We start from the raw sequence: 19,597 nt of genomic DNA, 5'->3' as shown, positions 1-19,597 counted from the left end.
AAGGGAGCAGATTTCAAAGAATGAATCAGTGTTTTCATTGGCATGTTTGAGGAACATAGATGGAATAGAGTGGACACTTGCAAGGATCTTCCTTATTAGCTTAAATTGGTTAATTAATAATTTAAAGGGGCTACCACTGGAATGATAAGTACAATGATTGCAATGGATCTGCTTTTCTGACATAAAAAGGAAGATATCAAAATGGAGTGGAGTTGAACATCAAAAGTTCGGAAATATAACAGATTGCTAGCAAGAAAGTCACTGCAATGGATTTCGTTATATTCAATTTATTACAAAATGCTAGAACTGTTTGCTCAAGACCATGGAAACTGCCACATTATTGAATAATACTTCTCTGGTGCTTCCAAAGCATCATTTCATGTAATGATGCTTATACAAAAAGTAAATTACATATTTGCAGTTTTTTCACTTACTGTACATTTGGAAGTTGGAAAACCATGGGTAGATAAAATACAAATCTTCAACCATGACCATCACTTCCATGATGCGTTTTACAACAAAAAATATTTGTATAGATAAACATTGTGTGCTTGGCAAAAGACCACATTGTGTGCTTGGCTGAGAATTTGTGTCTTCCCCATTGAGGTTCAATGCATGGAGTCTGGACAATCCTGATTGGAAGCAGAACCATAAAACAACCTGAAAAAAATAGCGTCCACGTTAAAATTTTGAAAATTAATCAACAACTGTATTATCCTAGCAAACCATAAACTATATGTGACCAGGAACTTCAACACGCATATATACACGGGAACCAGAGTTTGGTTTGGAGACGTAAGTTGGTCCAGCGCCCACCCTACAACAGACGTGCTATTATTTCCCTTCTTAACAAAGCACGTTTAACACCAAAATCAAGAACATTTGAACTTGGCAGAGGCTCCCAAAACATGAGCTTTAAGTCCTATTTTCATATCAAAATACTCAAATGTAGAATATGGGATAGATTCCCATGTTAACAATCATTATCTAGTTATCATGTAAAATGAAATCATTTGTATCAACTTACGTTTAGCATATCAAAAGTACATCAAAACTTAAAATAAGTAGGTAGAAAATAGCAACAAGTTTTGATAGGAGTAGTTAAGAGCATTAGCATCTTCAAATTAGGAAGTCATGCAGATTAAAAAAGGGAAAATCTCTGAATGGGCTCATAAAAAATTAAAATGCCTCAGCTTCAGTAGATAAGAAAATAGCAAAACTGCAACTCAATGCAGTGTAAAGCAACTAAAATGCATTGCTAGACAGACTAGATTACAGTAAAGGCTTTATATTGACAGATATTGGCCACTGTTATGAAAAATTGTAAGCAGCTAGACTATGATCATTGAAAAATTTTCAGCAGACAGTGCAGACCTCCCACCCCCTGTTGAGAATAAGGGTGTCTAAGAGTCACAATTGCCCAAAGCATGGACTTGTCTATGAGCCCTGAACTTCACCAGCTCAAATTCAAAATCACAAGCATTTTGGCAGATTATCAACATTGTAAATATAAGATGGGCAGGTGAAAACAGAGTGAGGATTCAAGGGTATATGTTTAAGTTGGGCATGATAAAAATAACATCGGCAAATATAGAAAACATTCCAAAGCTTTTGTTTTGCTGTTGTGTTGGCATTTTCATAACCTTTCTCAATGGTGTGATGGATTGGGGAACTTGTGGCGTTGCAATTACATATTTATGGAACACAGTTCCGTCCCCTGTATTCTCAGCAATAACTAGATGACTTCAAATCCGGATTTATTGATCTTCATTGCTAGTAAAAGCTGTATTTTTGAGCTGCTGTCTTGTTTTGTTTCCAGGAACTTTTCCTTGTTTATCTTGGGACATGTCCAAACTTCTCTTGATCAAAGCAGGATATCGATACTTAATGTTACAGTCAGGTCCATCTAATTATATCTGAGCTTCATTACCAACATTCATGCCATAAATCTCTTCAGGAGAGTTACAGAAGTTAGTACCACGATTACAGGGTTCTCTTGAGGGCTACAATGCTCTATGCTTTCAAGTACTATGAGAGGCATAAAAAATGGAAGTCAATGTTCTCCTACATACATCCAAAAACTAGTGGTTGAAGTTACACAGAGTTATTCATCACAGGGTACATGTTAGTGAAGTTTCAAAAATGTGAGAAAACAAAAGTTCCTTTACAGAAACAATGAAACATAATAATAATATAATCAAACTTTTAAGGCCACAGCTGAGCCGGACACCAAATTGGTGTATGATATCCGTGGCGATTTGACTACTAAAGTCTATGGAAGTGTACAGATGTGAACCTGTGACCTCCTAGGAGGAAACACATGTTAACCATTTTGCCCACTCAATAAGGGTCGGGAAGGATACGGAACTTGTGTCACAAGGTTTTGTAATGACAAACCCACCATACTTGTCATTCCCTGCGACTATGCCATCCTTCACCATACTTCTCATTCCCTGCGACTATGTCATCCTTCTTTTAATTTTGACATATTGTAGGGTGTACCAGTGCTTGTAAGTTGCAATAATTGGCATTACTGTTTGGTGCAATTAGTAGTCAGGAAACTGCACTTCTTTTCTTGAAAGCAATATGCTGCAAAGGCCTTTTCACAAGAACCTATACTTATCTTAATTTTTTTCATTTGTCAAATCCAAAGGATATTGCAGTTCTGGAAATGGGTGAGATTGGGTTATTTATCTATGGAATTGTTGGACTGGTATGACTACAGTAAAATTAGAACAACGTAGTTATTAGCTCTATTAAGCTTTCATTTTGCGTTTTCAGAAAACTATTTGTTCATACTTGGCACATTACTTGGTACGATTAAGTGCCTTTGAAGTAGTCATTACTAAATCAGTTTTTCCCTATGGTAATTAGTAGCCTATATATACAAATGCATAGTCTCTCTTTTTTAGAAATATTTTTGAGCTGAAGAAACCATGGATTCAGGATGTGACATAGGTTAGAGTTGTAAAAATTGTTAGCAATGGGCATAATTCATAGGAAGACCTTATATAATTACAGGTGAAAGATAGTATATACGTGGAGTTGAATCTTTTCCTATCTTAGTTGCTAATTTACTCAACGAATTACATTGGTTTCATAGGTACAGCAAATGGAACACAAAGCCCGGGCAGTAAAACTACAGGGATATTTGTACAGACATTTTGCATCAAGTGGTATTCCAAAAGGCATTCGTTGCCCCTCTCTTAGGTTGGCAGAAGTATTCCTCCAATGTGCAAGCCCGCAGGCAGCTACCATCTCCTGAATTAGTTCCTCGGCTTACAGACAACTTGTATAATCATTTTGTGGTGGCTACTGACAATGTACTTGCAACATATGTAGTAGTCTCATCAACAGTGAGGAATTCTGTAAAGCCAGAAAAGATAGTTTTTCATATCATTACAGATAGGACGACATAGGTTTTCTTTGCACTCTTTTCGTTCTGCCACTATTGAGGTGAAAGGTTTGCACCAATTCGATTGGTTGACAAAATATAATGTCCCTGTGTTGGAAGCCATGGAAACTCATCTTGAAATTCGAAGATACTACCATGGGGACCATGCGACTGGGGCAAATCTTAATGACTCTCGATGTGCAAAACCAATCAATTTTGATTCACTTGGTCTCGTCGAAATAATCGAAATGTGTAGAAACACCCATCAACCCTCAACAATTCATACTTGCCTTTTTGTTTGTCAAGGAAGGAATATCATCTGCTTAGTTTTTCTGTTTCGAATCTTATTGATTATCGCTCGTTCTCTAAAGTAAGGTATATTACCTGTTTTTAACTATGGTGCTCTGGAACTAGTTAGCTGCAAAACTTGCAAACTTGAAGTCCAAAATATATATCAATAATGAACCACCTGCGAATATATCTTCCAGAGGTAAGCAAAATCTTTAAATTGCATCATAGTTTTGGCAGGTGATATTGCTATTATACTTAAAATCAGAGTCCATTTTTCTTTTTCTTATATCGTAGTTTACAGGGTAAATTTGAACATAATTAATTGATTACTATGCACGCTGATTTTTCTCAATTTCATGACAGGGGGTGGACATTTTAAAATACTTCAACTGCTATACTGATGGCAACAAACCTGAAGATTGGTAAATTTTATAATTTACAGTCTGATCGACCATTATACTGGGTGTGTACAGTAAGTTCATACAGACCTGAATGCCTCCTGAAGATCTTCAGGTGGTAAGCTGGCGATAGCGGAATTCCTGGTTGCTCCTGTAATGGCAGCTCTGAAAGAGGTCTGAGTTCTGAGCGCAGTTTTCTCCCTGCAAATTTTCCTGGACTCTGAGTTCTGATGGCAATGCGTCAGGAGTTGAAGGGCGCGGTTTTGGAAAATTTGAATATCGGGGACCAAGTCAGGACAGCCCGCAGCGCTACGCGAGATGTGACCAAGGTGAGTCATCGGATCTGGATCCGATTCTGTCAGAGCAGATTCCCAGCTACAATTCATGTGGAAGTGTGGCGGAGCTGAGCGGAGCTCGCTGAGGGTGGCGGAGGGCGGAGGAATTGCCGGCTGCCGGAGCCGGAGGTTTTCCCGGGCCGCGACAGAAACCGAACAATTCCTCCACTTTGTTAGACTACTCCTTTGTTTTTTGGTAGGGCAGACTAGTCAGAGGGATTGGAAATTCAAAATGAACTTATATTATATTTATTCAACTCTAACGGTTATATGTGTCTTTGTTTTTTTGGTAGGGTAGTGTAGTAAGCAGGGTTGGAATTTCAAAATGAACTATTAATGGAATATTATATTTATTCAACTCTGACATGTGTTTTTGCTTTTTTGGTATGGCATCTTTTCTGTAAATTGTGTTTTTTTAGGTTTCAATTGCAGTGATCTAATTGTTATAGGTTTTTGATTCATAACAAACAATTTATTTTTTGTCAGAAAATGTACCATAGATAAGTGTGCAATTCTTTTATATATATACATCGTTTTATGACATTTGATTTCATTTTTTAAAAAGCCTTTTGGACTCCCAACCCATATTCAGACTCAGTGGAGATTTTGCATATTTTTTTTTCAAGTCAATATGACAAATTCTAATAATCCATGATGTTTTATATACGTGTAATTCTTATATATATATATATATATATATATATATATCGTTCTATGACATTTGGTTTCATCTTTTAAAAAGCTTTTTGGACTCCCAACCCGTATTCATACTCATCGAGATTTTTCATATTTTTTTTCAAGTTAATATGACAAATTCTCATAATCCATGATGATTACGTTTACAAGAAGAGAGTTGAAATACATAGGTAGATAGTGAATGGTTGGTTGTGCTCTCTAAGTATGGTGGTTTAAGGAAGACCACAATTCAAATGGTTTTAATGGAAGTCGAAGTCTTCTATTAGTAATGGTTTAAAGAAGTCCACAAACCAAAGGCTAGTATAAACCGAAGTCTTCTACCAATGGTGGTTTAAGGCTAGCCACCACCTATGGAACTTGGCTCAAAGCAATTCCTAGAACAATTTTGAATCTGGCTAGAATTTAATGTCTTCTGCAAAATGGAAGTGCTCCCTAACGATGGTTTAAACATAACTAAAAATTGTTGAAATGGTAATGTGAAGTTGACCACAAATTGTCGTCTAGCACAAGGAGTAATTTTCTATTGTAGTGGTTTAAGGAAGACCCCAACCACTTGGTGTCAATAGAACATGAGTTTGTCTCTAGCTACAACTTTGACTCTAGCTTAGGGTCGTTGTGGGTCTAGGATTTAGCTACTAACTCTAGTTTTGGTTGTAGCTCAAGTTCCATTGAGATGACTTCAAAACTAGTATAGTTGACTATCAATTTCCCCCTTGCCAGAAACAAGGTGAGAAGATGAAAATCTCTCCATTGCAAGATGTGTCAATATTCAAGAATGATTTCTTCAATATGACTATTATATGTTCTTGGTTGTTGAATACCATTGTAAGATGTGATCCATCCAAGGAAAATCTGTGCTCTCGCAAGGTTCTTGTCACTGGAACATCTATCTAAATGATGAGTATGTTTTCCAGAATGCTCACAAGGGTGAAGATCAAAATTATGACGATGATGTTATTTGAGAATCTAATATGGAAGTGGAGCAGGAAAATATGAGCTTTCTTGAAGAAACCCAACACATATTCAAGACCATTTATATGCTTGTTGTTGATAAATTCTTCCCAAGGATTGATGATGGGCTTGGGAAGTGCAAAATGAGCTTCTGCATCTTAATGTAAATTTGCTCCTAACATGTCATCATCGATAATCAAGTGATGGATGTTGATGGAAATCAATCTCAAATTCGAAAAGAGAGTTATTTTGAACGAGAACTAATTTAGAATGTCGACTCTTTTGTTGTAATTCATCTTGTTGGAGTTGTGATTCAAGCTAGAGAAACTCGATTTTGTCCTTTGAATCTTGTAAATAAGCTTAAATATTGGTGAGAGTGAGTTTATTGATTTTGAAGATGTTGTCACCAATAGATAGTATTAGAGTATTCATAACTCATCAATTTGAGCCATTTTCTCAACAACTCAAGCTTGACAAATGAAGGGTGTCAGCGTCTACCAAAAATACACATGTTTATAATGTAATTCAACTAAAGTTTCAAAATAGATAATATCTTATGTGTGCACATAAAAAAATGTGGAGGCTAGTCGGCAATGGGCACTAGTACCATTGTCATATAAGTGCAAACAAAATAAACCTTTGAAGCTACAAAATTTAGCAAACTGAAATTTGACAACAAAGCATTACATTGTCTATGAGATTTAACCAAACTATCCTTCAAACCCACAAGCTTATTGAAAATTCACTCTTGTAACTTCTGCAAATTGTACAAATTCAGTAATTCTCTACAAAGTATGGGTTATTAAATTGGAATCATTTCATGTTTTTTCAGCGTAAGTTCAGGCACACCTGTAGGTGCTCTAACCAAATGTAATTCATATCACTATTAAATTTTTGAAGTGATCACAATACGTATAGAATCGTTGAGTTTGTTATTCATTGTACATAATAATGATGCATGTATCCATAATGCATACAATCTTAATAAAGGAATATCAACAATCTCTAAGAAAGGAATATAAAAAAACTATTCAAATGCTCTGCCTGTGCCAAAAAAGTGGCAAAGAAAAAATCAATCCAGAAATTGGAACAATCACTTTGGATCATAAAATATCTTTCATTGTTGGGATTGTCAATCGCACCTCAAACCATTTGCAATGATGTGATGGTTCCAATTATTACTGTTATTAATAATGCAATATGTTTTTAAGTCTTATGGGAAGAATGCAAATACTCCTCTTGTTACTTTCACAAATTATGGGAACTCTTCCAACTCTCAGTGGGATGAATTCAAGCAATATGGAAAGTGTTCCAATAGCCTCGACATGACATTCACTGGCTATGGTTGAAACATCTAATTCAAATACTCAGAGTTGAACCATGGAGATGTGAATTTGGCTTCCAGGTTTGGCAGCATATCAGAGTAACCACTAACAATGAATATAGGTTGCAGACCAGCAAACGAGCATGGAAAGGGTAGAGTAATGCTTGGAGATTTAACATCCAGAAATGAGATAGAAGAATAAATGGTCAGGATTTCTCAAAAGTAGATATAACAGGAGTAGATATGATGGGTATCTGAATGAGATTTGCTTTGATACCATTACTAGAAAACACATGACAATACACAGTACATAGATAAGTGTGTGATTTTTGCATTGCTTTATGACTCTTGGTTTCATCTTTCAAGAATTCTTTTGGACTCCCAAAACTTATTAATTCCCTTGAGGCTCTTATATTCCTTCTCTAGTGAATATGATAAATTCACATGATTCATGAAGATCACATTTCCAATATTTTTATATAGTGGGAAAACTTATCATAGCTTAGTGGTCAAACTAACAGTGGGAAAAACCATTACTTAGTATTATATGTGAAAGCAGGGTAATTCATCATTGTTATTTAAGCAAAACTATGCCACCTAGAATTTACCCTTTGGTGGTTCGTAAGGGGACATGCTTTCACTCCTGCCAAATGTGTTTGAATCTTGGATTATTAACCTATTTCCGTACGCCACTTAAGTGGATGTTATGTTTTTAGAAAAATTACAAATTGATAAATAAAGTAGAAAATTTAATTACCTAAGGGATAAAGACTTGCATAATTTTTTTGTGGGTAGTAACCACTACTAAGTTTGCAAATTTACACTTTTACTCTCACATTTTAAAGTGTTGAAGAAAACATAAATAATCATAGGAAGTAACTAATAAGTTTTCACATTTACATGTTAACTCCTACATGTTAAAGTGTTTCATTTTTATGCAAATACTTGCTTAAATTATGGAAATAGGTTATTTCCCTCATTAGAGTTATTTTCAAAGAATTAATTTTAGGTGGTTTTTCTGTGAAACTTAAACAATGAAAAATTATTGCACAAATATTTTAAAATCATGACAATAAAATGATAATATCAATTAGGAATGACCATGAGGATCATATTTAAAAATCATGGGAGGATGACATCAATTAGGGATGATCATGAGGACCTGGAGATGAGAAGGTAAATATAAATATAAGAAAGTGTAATTTGGTTAACCTAGTCTTAGGAGGAGAAAGCTAGGATCATTCTAATCAATAGTGGCAACCATATCCATGTTGCAGCAATTTGACTGAAGACATGAACCATTGTGTTTCCCCTGATTGGATAAAAAGCTAATGAGACAGATGTTAATGTACTTGTGGGCACTAAAATAGGAAAAAGGATATTTAGGCTAAAATTTTGCCCTTACTCTATTGTAGCTTTTTAAAAATGTCCATACATAAATTAATAGTAGTGGTGGGTTTTACTAATCTATGTTTTATTTTGATTTAGGAATATTTTTAAAAATCATGTTTTTTTTAAATGGATGGTTATTTAGCAATTCAAGATAATGAAATGGTGGCTTTGCATCAACAAAATAAGGAATTGCAGCTAAAGTTCATGTTGCTCCAAGAAAAAATAAGAAAAATGAAGGTCTGTCAAAATGCATCCACCAGCTCCAACACTTCATCACCAGATGAGTTGTTAAATGTGAATGAGCGAACCCAACATATGGATAGTCTTAACTTGATTTCCGATTAGTGGAAAAATGAGTTGTAAATTTTGTGTCTTAGGGGGGCAATTTGGTAAGGTATATGCTTACCAAGAGCCCATTTTTGGTTTTTCATATGATTTCTATGAAGAAATTTCATTTTTTAACACGTAAATGAGTCTAATGCCTTCAAAATCTTTTTGCCTAGTAACTTCGAATGTGTAGAATACACACATTAAACTTGTAGTTCCAACAAATATTGGTTGGATTTTACATAAAAATGACCTAAAAATATAGCTTGAAAAATGACCAAAATATAAAATAGTAAGACAACTTGAAATATTTTAACCATGTATACTCCATACATCACTCACATAGAAATATTTTATTTAACTAGTTATACATTATAATGTCCACTTTAAATTGTTTTTTGTTATTAATATATTTTTTAAATAAACATTAGTATTATTCAATCTAGTATATTGGAATATTTATTTATGACTTATATTGAATTTTTTATTATTGTTATTATTATTTAAATATTGCATATTAATTCTATATTAAAAATTAATGGATTATACAACTTTCTTTAATAAGTAATTGATTTTTTTTTGAATTACTTATTCTTTTTAGGCATTGAAATGAGTTATAATAGTTTTAATATACACACTTATCATTTTCTATATATAATAAGTTGATATTAAAATAAACTAGTTAACATAGATATAAAAATAAATTACTTATGCTTTTGGATATTGCAATAATTTATCATGATTAATATTAATTTCTTTTTAAATACTTTTTTTTCTTTAAAATCTATTTTAAAATAAATCAGGTAATGATATTAAATCCTTAATTCACAAGGACATAGAAATATTTTATTTATGGTAGAGAGTGATCTGGTGAAGTATTTTTACCATGTCTCCATATATTTGGTTGTAACATTAATAACTAACCAAACAAGCATAATGAATTATTGATATTTTAGAATGTTTTTAATTAAAACTAATTAAATATGTATAGTTAATTTTTTTTTTTTTTTTTTTTAATTATAGCATACATTGTTTTTTGTTTAGTGTATACATGTATAGTTAATTTTGTTTTTTTTTTTTTTTTAATTATAACATACATTGTTTTTTGTTTAGTATATATATATATATATGAAACTGAATATGTGCACATCTCCCTCAAAAACTAGCCGAATATGTATATTCATTTTTGTTTTTTATTTAGAAAATATTTACTTTTGTTTTAAATAGAACACATGTCACTTTAAAGTTGAGCACACAAGTGACTGGTTACCAAGAGAGAGAGAGAGAGAGCTACTTCTTAATATAAGGAACACTTATTGGAATTTCATTTTATTTGTGTATTGTTAAAAATGAAAGAGATATGTAATTCTTTTAATATTCAAGATGGAGTTGATATATATATATATATATATATATATATATATATATATATATATATATATATATATATATATATATATATATATAAACTATTTATTAAAAATAAATACATTTAAACTCTCTTTATATTATAAAATAAAAATAACTTTTAAAAGCAAAAGTAAAATAAATCCTCAACATAACTAGCCTAAAGAAGCTCATGTTAGTGACGTTTATATTTGAAATATACAACGTAAATAATTTTTATTAATTAGGCATTATGCATTGTTAATATTGTTGGGAAAAATACCATGTGGAGGGGGGGAGAGGGTGTGAATCGGTATTTTAATTCACTTTAAAATTTTAATTTCATATTTTGATTTCTATACACTACTGTCATTCTTGAAACCAACGTATGTACGCAACTTTAGTGAAGACAAACAACGTATATATAGTTAACTAACTTTTCATATATTTCATCATATGTTCATCTTCAACCAGTGCATTATTACTTCATTATTCATTTATTAAGTAGAAACCATGAGCAGTAAAGAACAGATAGATCATCAAACAAAAGAAACATATCAACACACATGAACACCAGGATTTTAGGTGGAAACCCAATGTGGGAGAAAACCATCGTTGTCGTCATCTCTTTCTTCTTCTTGTATTATTAAGAACATTTCATTATATCTTGTACTGGCATAGACTCTTACCAGCAAGCAGACACCCACTTGCAAGAGAATACAACCTCCACTTGTTCTTTAGCACCCACTGAAAGGGAGCTCCAACTCCCTGATCTTGTTTACTGACTCTTATTGGAAGGGAGTACCTACCCCTTGCACAAATTTACCAGCTACAATTGAAAGGAAGATTTGACTCCCTCATTGAATGCTCCAACCCTAAAGATCTCTTGTGGACCACGTTTCATAATATTTCATAATAGATCCACCTAACTCAAAAACATCAAAACTTGTAGGTCACCTTTCATCATATTTTCAAATTGGACCTGTTAGCTATGTTATATTTTTCAACATTCGAGAATCAAATACAGGCTTGATCAGGTCGTTTGCTCTCAAAAAGGGATGTGCATCAGTTGTTCTTCTCCTGCTCCTCCATTTTTGTGTACTCCCATAGCCCCCGCTGCATGTGTTTTCCTCCATTTCACCTCTAAATTGCTATGAAAGCCTATGTTCTTTTAGCCCCCTAGGCGCTAGGGATTAAACCCATGTAACCACGGTAGCATGACCGCGCGCCTTTTCCTATGGTAACCCGTGCTATTAAACCCGCACCGTTCGATCATTTCATCCCGATCTAACGGTCTCCGTTGCTTTTCCCGCTCGTTAACCCGTTATCGCTTTCCACCGTCCGATCGTTCCTGCCGCACGATCCAACGTCGTTTGCTTTCCCCGCTGCCGAAACCTACACGCGCATTAACCCGCGAGGAGAGCGGTTTGCCACCTGTGACATCCGCCGCGCGTCACCCGCTGATTGCGATCGCGCGACTTTGTACGAATATTGCCACAGCTCCAAAGGTGGTGGAGGAAATACCACTCACCGCTAAAACCGCCCTCCTCGCTCGCTAACCCTCGCATAGCTTCCTCGCCCGACAACCGTTCGATCTCCCTACCCAAGATCCAACGGCCAGCGATGTCCCCGCGCTCATATCTCCCGATAACCTCTGCAAACCAATCGCCACCGTTCATCTGATTCATCCAGCGGTTTGTGATTGTCTTCCGCCTCACCTTCCGGATAGCCCCTGTCGTGCTATCTCTGTCGTTGATCTGTGTAATCCGACGGTCCGCCATGTTCCTCTGTTCACTTTGTCCACCCGCCATGAAGTCCACACTCTTTTGACTGTTTTGTGCTCCCGGAGGACAACGGTGACCAACTTCCAGTACCCTAGCAGTTACTCCTCAATGAATGCATTTAATAGGTAGGATAGCCGAGAAGAAAAAGGACAGCCTCGGGTAGATTTCAGCATTTACCAATTATGGAACTTCTTCCATACGACACTCCGCCTGCTCGAGAAGGATAGCAGAGTATCTAAAAAGGCCAATTTTGTTCATTAAAGCACACAGTTTGCAGCAGAGACCCATATTAGATAGTTAATGTGGTTGGTGGTCCATTATGACCCCTCCACGCATATGTCATAACTCTTTGAACAATTGCCAATATGTTCATCTATGATTGCGTGATTGCTCAAATATTTTCCTCCGCATTCTCTGCTTTAATGTATATTAAAACTTGTTTTCAACTCATCCAATCTCAGGGGATGGGAGGTTCTTGGCTTTGTGTTTGAAAACACTATGAACAAATGCCAACATGTTCATGAGTGACTGCTCAAATATTTTCCTCCGCATCCTCTGCTCTAATCTACAGCAAAACTCATTTTCAACTCATTCAATCACACCAACAGGGAATGTGAGTTTCATGGATCTCCATTTCATGTTTTTGTTCGAAGGGTCTGTGGACTTCAGGAGATTTCTGCTTGAGGGTTTGAAAAGGCAAGGGTTTATGTATATATGCTTCCAAACTCTCACGAAAGTAGAGAGTTGCATTACATCCAGCGTATTCTTTGAACATCTTCCGCATCTGTCGTTGATTAAGAAGCACTCTCTCCACAATCCTCCCTGAATCAATTTTTGCATGTGAATGCCATTGATTTCCATGTAGTTTTAGACCTAAAATTTAATAAAATTAAGTTTCTGTTGCTGCACATTCTTCTACTGTTTTGATCAATCTTTACATAATTTCTTTTAATACTCCCAAATCTAACAAGTTGAGAGGTAAATCGGGCCAATCTGTTTCGAATAATAAAACAAATTTTCAACTCATTCAATCACACTAAGATGGTCAACGTTTAAATCATTCAGAAAAATATCAAACACTTAAAAATGGGGAAATGTATTTCCATTGTTGTAATTTGTAGGAGAAAACATTCATGTATCTTTTGCTTAAAAGTTGATGAAAATGTTAAACATTCAATTGATTTATTGTATGCCTTCGAAATTTCACTTTTAAAGACTCTGACAACGCTAATTGTGGATATGATGATGACATGTGATTTAAAAATATGTTTCAATGTTGTAGTTTTCTTTTCTGTTTTTGATGTTTTGGGATTGTATTGAGAAACATGTTGTGAGAATTTGTTTTATTAATTTTAGGTTGTTGGTGAAATTTTATGGACTTGCATTTGTGCTAATTCTTTTGAGGTTTTTGTTATTTATTTTTAAATAATGGTAATTTTTTTTTTAGATTTTTTTAATTGGTATAATATTTCACATTTTTTATTAATTTTTTTTTTTACATTTTAAATGATAAAATTTAGGACTGTACAAAAAGTGACGAGGAATTCTAATAAGATGGAATATACCATGTGGAGGTGAGTGATGTGTTGTTTGTGTTTATTAAAGTTCAAGCCCTTGAGAAATGACATGGTCTCACAAGTGGGTTGATTTATTCTGGAAAATAGTTTATTGAATAGTAGAACTATCAAGTTGGGTTGGGTTGTCACATAGTGTAAGATGATGTTAATTAAACCGAAGGTTTTTTTCATCTTCCTATGTCCAATAATTTTTGACCATGTGGCAAAGGACAACAATTAGATTTTTTCGAGTTCTCCACTAATACAATTGCATGGTCGGCGACCTCTGACTCCAATACAACAAAGGTGGATTGCATACCTTCGCATGGAAAATGTTATGAAACCAGCTCACAAAAAGATAGAAAAGATAGATGAATGCCTTAGAAATAAGCCTCTTCGAGGGGGAAACCTCTTTTACATTACACAAATGAACAATTCTTAGATGATATAAATGACAAGACCTCCTTTCTATATATAGGAGTCTAAGGGGTCATAATATAATCAGAGCTGACATAACAATAATAATGTAAGTGCACAATAATAACAATAGTGGGCTTCTATGGGGCACAATAATTACAATATGGGGACTACATGGGCACAACAATATAATAAGGGGATTGTACTAATAAAAATAAGGGGTTACACTAGTAGTATAGGGACCTAACATGCCCCTCTCCATAAAAATTTGTTGTCCTCAACGCTTGAGTAGTTCTTGATGCTTTTGTATAAATTAGTGTCCTCCAATGTGGAATCTTCAGTGGGTAAATTCTTCCACTTGATGAGATACTCTGAAATTGATCTATTTTTTAGTTGTCGATTTCTCGGTTTTGGGACTGCTTCAGGTTCTAATACGATTTTTCCTTCATTGTCAAGTTCTCGTGATACTATTTGAACTGGGATCTTCTGCAACTTTTGAATGAGTTCCCACTCCTTCGGGCATATGGATATCTGTAAGGCCTCATGTTTAGAGGAACACTTCCTGGAATCAAATGAATAGCATGATCATGATCATGAATAGGTGGGAGGCCTTTGGGAGTCTCAAATACCTTGGATGATTGCCCAAAACGTTTTGGAGATTTGGAGATATACATGATTTTGATGTGGGATCCTATAATGAACATAATTGTGCAATTACGCCCCGTTGTTCTTTATTTAGAAGCTTTGTCATGCTGTTAGAGTTGATTATCTTTCCCGGTTTCCCTTTGATACCCCTCAATTCAACTTCCTTTCCTTCCCAAAAAAAATTCAAGAAAGTTCTTGAAAATTAAAAGCTATCGTACCCAAAGATCGTAGCCATTGGATTCCTAGTAAAACATCAGCACCACCCATTGGAATGGAAAGCATTGGGATATTCAATACATATTCTCCCATGGATAGCTTGATATTATGGCACTTTCCAGATCAATTTATGGTTCCTCCACTTACAACCATCACTTGACACTCTAGTGCTGGATATAGGAAGCAATTCAATTCCTTGGCTATTTTACAATGAATAAAATTAGAGGTATTGCCCGAATCAATCAACACTATTACCTTTTTCTTCTTGATATGTCCTTCTATCTTGATAGTTTGAGGAGTGGTAATTTCTTCCAATGCATTACAAGGTATGGTCAGATTCATTTCTTGATGTTCGATGTGATCTTCATTTCTTGAACATTTTTCTTCTTGATATGTCCTTCTATATTGATAGTTTGAGGAGTGGTAATTTCGGCCAATGCATTACAAGATATGGTCTGATTCATTTCTTCTTTCTTGATGTGATCTTTCACTTCTTGAACCATTTTCTTCTTGATATGTCCTTCTATATTGAGAGATTGAGCAGTGGTAATTCTTTCCAATGCTTTCCAAGATATAGTCGGATTCGTTTCTTCTTTCTCTAGGGTTGGTTCCTGGTGTATATCCTCTTCTTTTGATGTTTCTTGATCCTTTTCTTCCTCCTCTTCATAATCTATGTAAAATAATTTCTTCTCAGCACACTTATGATCTTTAGTGTATTTGATATCACAATTGTAACAAAGCCCTTTTTCTCTTTTTTCTTCCAATTGTTGTCGTGTAAACCTTGTAAGTTGTGGAATGCTAGGAGAAAAAACACTTCCATAATTATAGTCCTAAGTGGTGGGATTCCTTGTTTCCATAATTTCGCTTTCAATTTTCCTTGCTAACCTAAATGCCTTCTCCAATGAATCAGGGTCCCAAAGACGAACCTCATGTTGAATGTTATCCTTTAAAGTCCCTATGAAGACATCAATCCTTTTCTTCTCTAGAATATCATTTACCAGGCTTATATTCAATTTTTGAAAGTCCTCAATGTGACAAGTGCTTTACAAGAAAAAAGCCCTTTATACCATAAAAATTGATTTGGTTCTAAATATAAATATGCAATATGTACCTTTTGTAACAGTTGAATCTCATGTAGATCAAAATATTGCTCGATCTGTAGTATCCAATTTACCGAATCCTTGCCGTCAAACTTCCTCATATTGCCTTTTCTTGATTTTAGGAACTTGATCTTGACATGACTGTAACTCAGTAATTTCAGATCTCAAAATTCTAAAATTGCGTCCTGCAATATCACTCTGAGCAGTATTTCTAACCCCACAAGTCTGATCAAGATTGGATTCTCCAATGAAGAGTTATGTCAAATCTCCCACGATGACCTGAGTATAGACTAGTTCAGTAAAGCGAACTTGTACGATGAGACACGGGTTACTGTGTCAACCTTAGGTTCTAAAAATGATACCCAAGAAAATTATAGTCCGTCCTATTTCTGTAACTTCTTACGAAAATTCAATCTGATGCTCAGAGTGAAAGTTATGACGATTTTCCCAAGGTGACCTGTTTGAAATGTAATTCGGGGGTCTGCAAAAACCCTAACTTCCTCAGATTATATCTCCAAAAATATAGTGAGACAGGATCTGAAATTCGGAGCCGAGATTCAGAACGATTTCTTCTCAAATGGTTTTTTTTTTTTTTGCTTCTGAAACTTCATAGCGAAATAATTATAGTGAAACTTCCACGATGACCTGTTTTAGATGCAATTCTCGACCTTGCAAAAACCCTAACTTCCTCAAATCATATCTCTGCAAATATAGTAAAACAAAATCTGAAATTCGGACTGGAGGTTCAACGCGATGTCGTCTCAAATGGGTTTTTTTTTAGCTTTTGAAACGTCGCAAAAAAAATGTTATAGCGAAAATGCCACGATGACCTGTTTAGAGCAGTGAAACCCTAGAATCCAAAGCTCTGATACCAAATGTTATGAAACCAACTCACAAAAAGATAGAAAAAATAGATGAATGCCTTAGAAATAAGCCTCTTCGAGGGGGCAACCTCCTTTACATTACACAGATGAACAATTCTTAGATGATATAAATGACAAGACCTCTTTTCTATATATAGGAGTCTAAGGGGTCATAATATAATCAGAGCCAACATAACAATAATAATGTAATGGCACAATAATAACAATAGTGGCCTTCTATGGGGCACAATAATTACAATATGGGGACTACATGGGTACAACAATATAATAAGGGGATTGTACTAATAAAAATAAGAGGTTACACTAGTAGTATAGGGACCTAACAGAAAAGCATCACACCTTTGGAAGGTTTGAACCATCACCTCTTAGCAGTAGGAGCATGCATGCCCTGCTATGCCACACTCACCGGCTTCCCCTCAAACATCTGTCCCATCGACAGGTGGTCCATGGGGAGCAACAAATTGTTATTATCGCCATTAGAGCCGAAAATCCCATGCATATAAATTCGTTCAAGCTGATCTAATATTGTCTGGCTTCAACGCACATGATTGTAATTGTATGTATTGTTCCAGTCTCTGTTAATTCCACACTACAAAACAACTACACTAGATAAAAAAGGATTGGGGAGCAACGAAAGAAAATAAAGTTTCAAAGAGAGAACCACAAATATTTTGAGGACCTTTACCAAGAAAATCATTAAGGAATGCATTATATAGCCACCTAGTCGGGGAAGGAATATGTGAGTAATTGGGTGCTTACATATGGGCTATTGACCATTGATCATGTGGTTTATGTGTGTGGTTGATTGATGAATTTAGATTTCTTTTTTTGGAAGAGTATCCCTCTTTCCACTTCTGGAAGAGCGCCCCTCTTCTCCAATTTCACCTCGTTTGTTGTCGTTCCCATTCCTCTTGCTCCAACACTACATTGTACCAAAGGAACTGACAACAATGTCTTTCTAAATACTGAAAACACCTTCCTCAATCCCAATAACAACCTAATTCTACTCATTAGTCTTTCTGTCCAAAATTCCTGGCCTTCAATTCTATTTGAATCAAATAATCCTGACCATAGACATTGTGAACATTGCTAACCCACTCCACATGTCAGATTTTAATTGGAGAGAGGCAAACGAAAAGGGGGCTCTGCAACTGGTTAGGATGAACAGTCTTTGCCCAGCTCAACAACATTTCTCTAAGACATGAATTCATTCTATAAGCATCTTTATATATCTATCATCTACGTATTCTTATTGAGAAGCAATTTAGCTCCACTCAAAGAAACAACTAATGATTTTTACATTGGAGAGTTTGACAAACCTTATATGCATACATTTAGCATTAGACTATGTTCATGGTAAGATGATCTTCTCAAATCTTCTATTTCTTTGGTATACCTTTAAATGTAATTGCTAATTTAATCATTACTAAATTTTAAATTAAAAAAATATCATAATACTTCCCCAATACTAATATTATAGTTAAAATAATATATATTGCAATAATTTAAATATCATTTATACATACCTTCTAAAATTAATATTATTGTCTCTCAAAAATTTAGTTATTATCAAAGCAGTCAAAATAAGAAGGATCAAAATACAGAGAAGGGAATCAGATCTATATTTCCACCTGCACCTTATTTATCACAACTTTTCCTCCTCTCTGTAAATTAAGTCCTGATGATGAGTCTTGATCTAGGCTCGAAACGTCGACAAAAGAAAAAGATGAACACTGTGGATAATCCGAATCAAATCTCTCAAAAACCACTCCACAGAAACCTGCAATCCAGCATCGTTACCCTGTACGGACATGATACTTGGAAAGAGATACGAAATCTCGAAAAAACAAGGATCAAAATACAGAGAAGGGAATCAGATCTATATTTCCACCTGCACCTTATTTATCACAACTTTTCCTCCTCTCTGTAAATTAAGTCCTGATGATGAGTCTTGATCTAGGCTCGAAACGTCGACAAAATAAAAGGATGAACACTGTGGATAATCCAAATCAAATCTCTCAAAAACCACTCCACAGAAACCTGCAATCCAGCATCGTTACCCTGTACAGACAGGATACTTGGAAAGAGATATGGAATCTCGAAAAAACAAGGATCAAAATACAGAGAAGGGAATCAGATCTATATTTCCACCTGCACCTTATTTATCACAACTTTTCCTCCTCTCTGTAAATTAAGTCCTGATGATGAGTCTTGATCTAGGCTAGAAACGTTGACAAAAGAAAAAGATGAACACTGTGGATAATCCGAATCAAATCTCTCAAAAACCACTCCACAGAAACCTGCAATCCAGCATCGCTACCCTGTACAGACAGGATACTTGGAAAGAGATACGGAATCTCGAAAAAACAAGGATCAAAATACAGAGAAGGGAATCAGATCTATATTTCCACCTGCACCTTATTTATCACAACTTTTCCTCCTCTCTGTAAATTAAGTCCTGATGATGAGTCTTGATCTAGGCTCGAAACGTCGACAAAAGA

The 19,597-nt window shown here is 35.0% G+C and overlaps 1 protein-coding gene across 1 annotated transcript; it reads right to left on the bottom strand.

The window, feature by feature from the left end:
- Positions 1-329: 329 nt before the first annotated feature.
- Positions 330-4,607, bottom strand: LOC149164079 (uncharacterized). Its single transcript, XM_089430849.1, has 2 exons — positions 4,174-4,607; positions 330-660 (listed from the first exon to the last, which is right to left on the bottom strand). Exons 1-2 carry the CDS (start codon positions 4,467-4,469, stop codon positions 609-611), a joined length of 348 nt encoding a protein of 115 aa, XP_089286975.1. The 5' UTR covers positions 4,470-4,607; the 3' UTR covers positions 330-608.
- Positions 4,608-19,597: the final 14,990 nt, after the last annotated feature.

This window comes from Pinus tabuliformis, chromosome 5_1 (assembly GCF_031772625.1).
Source record: "Pinus tabuliformis cultivar Carrire ecotype Pingquan chromosome 5_1, CPIR1, whole genome shotgun sequence".
Lineage (NCBI taxonomy): Eukaryota > Viridiplantae > Streptophyta > Pinopsida > Pinales > Pinaceae > Pinus > Pinus tabuliformis.
Note: the sequence above shows the minus strand (reverse complement) of the source record. Positions and strands in the feature narration are given on the sequence as shown.

What these genes read in the sequence shown, in the direction of transcription:
- LOC149164079 (XM_089430849.1), bottom strand. Translation starts at nt 4,469, where the DNA reads ATGAATTGTAGCTGGGAATCTGCTCTGACAGAATCGGATCCAGATCCG. An exon ending in GATCTTCAGGAGGCATTCAG is followed by an intron (nt 661 to 4,173) that starts GTCTGTATGAAC and finishes TATTTTTTTCAG; the next exon opens with GTTGTTTTATGGTTCTGCTT.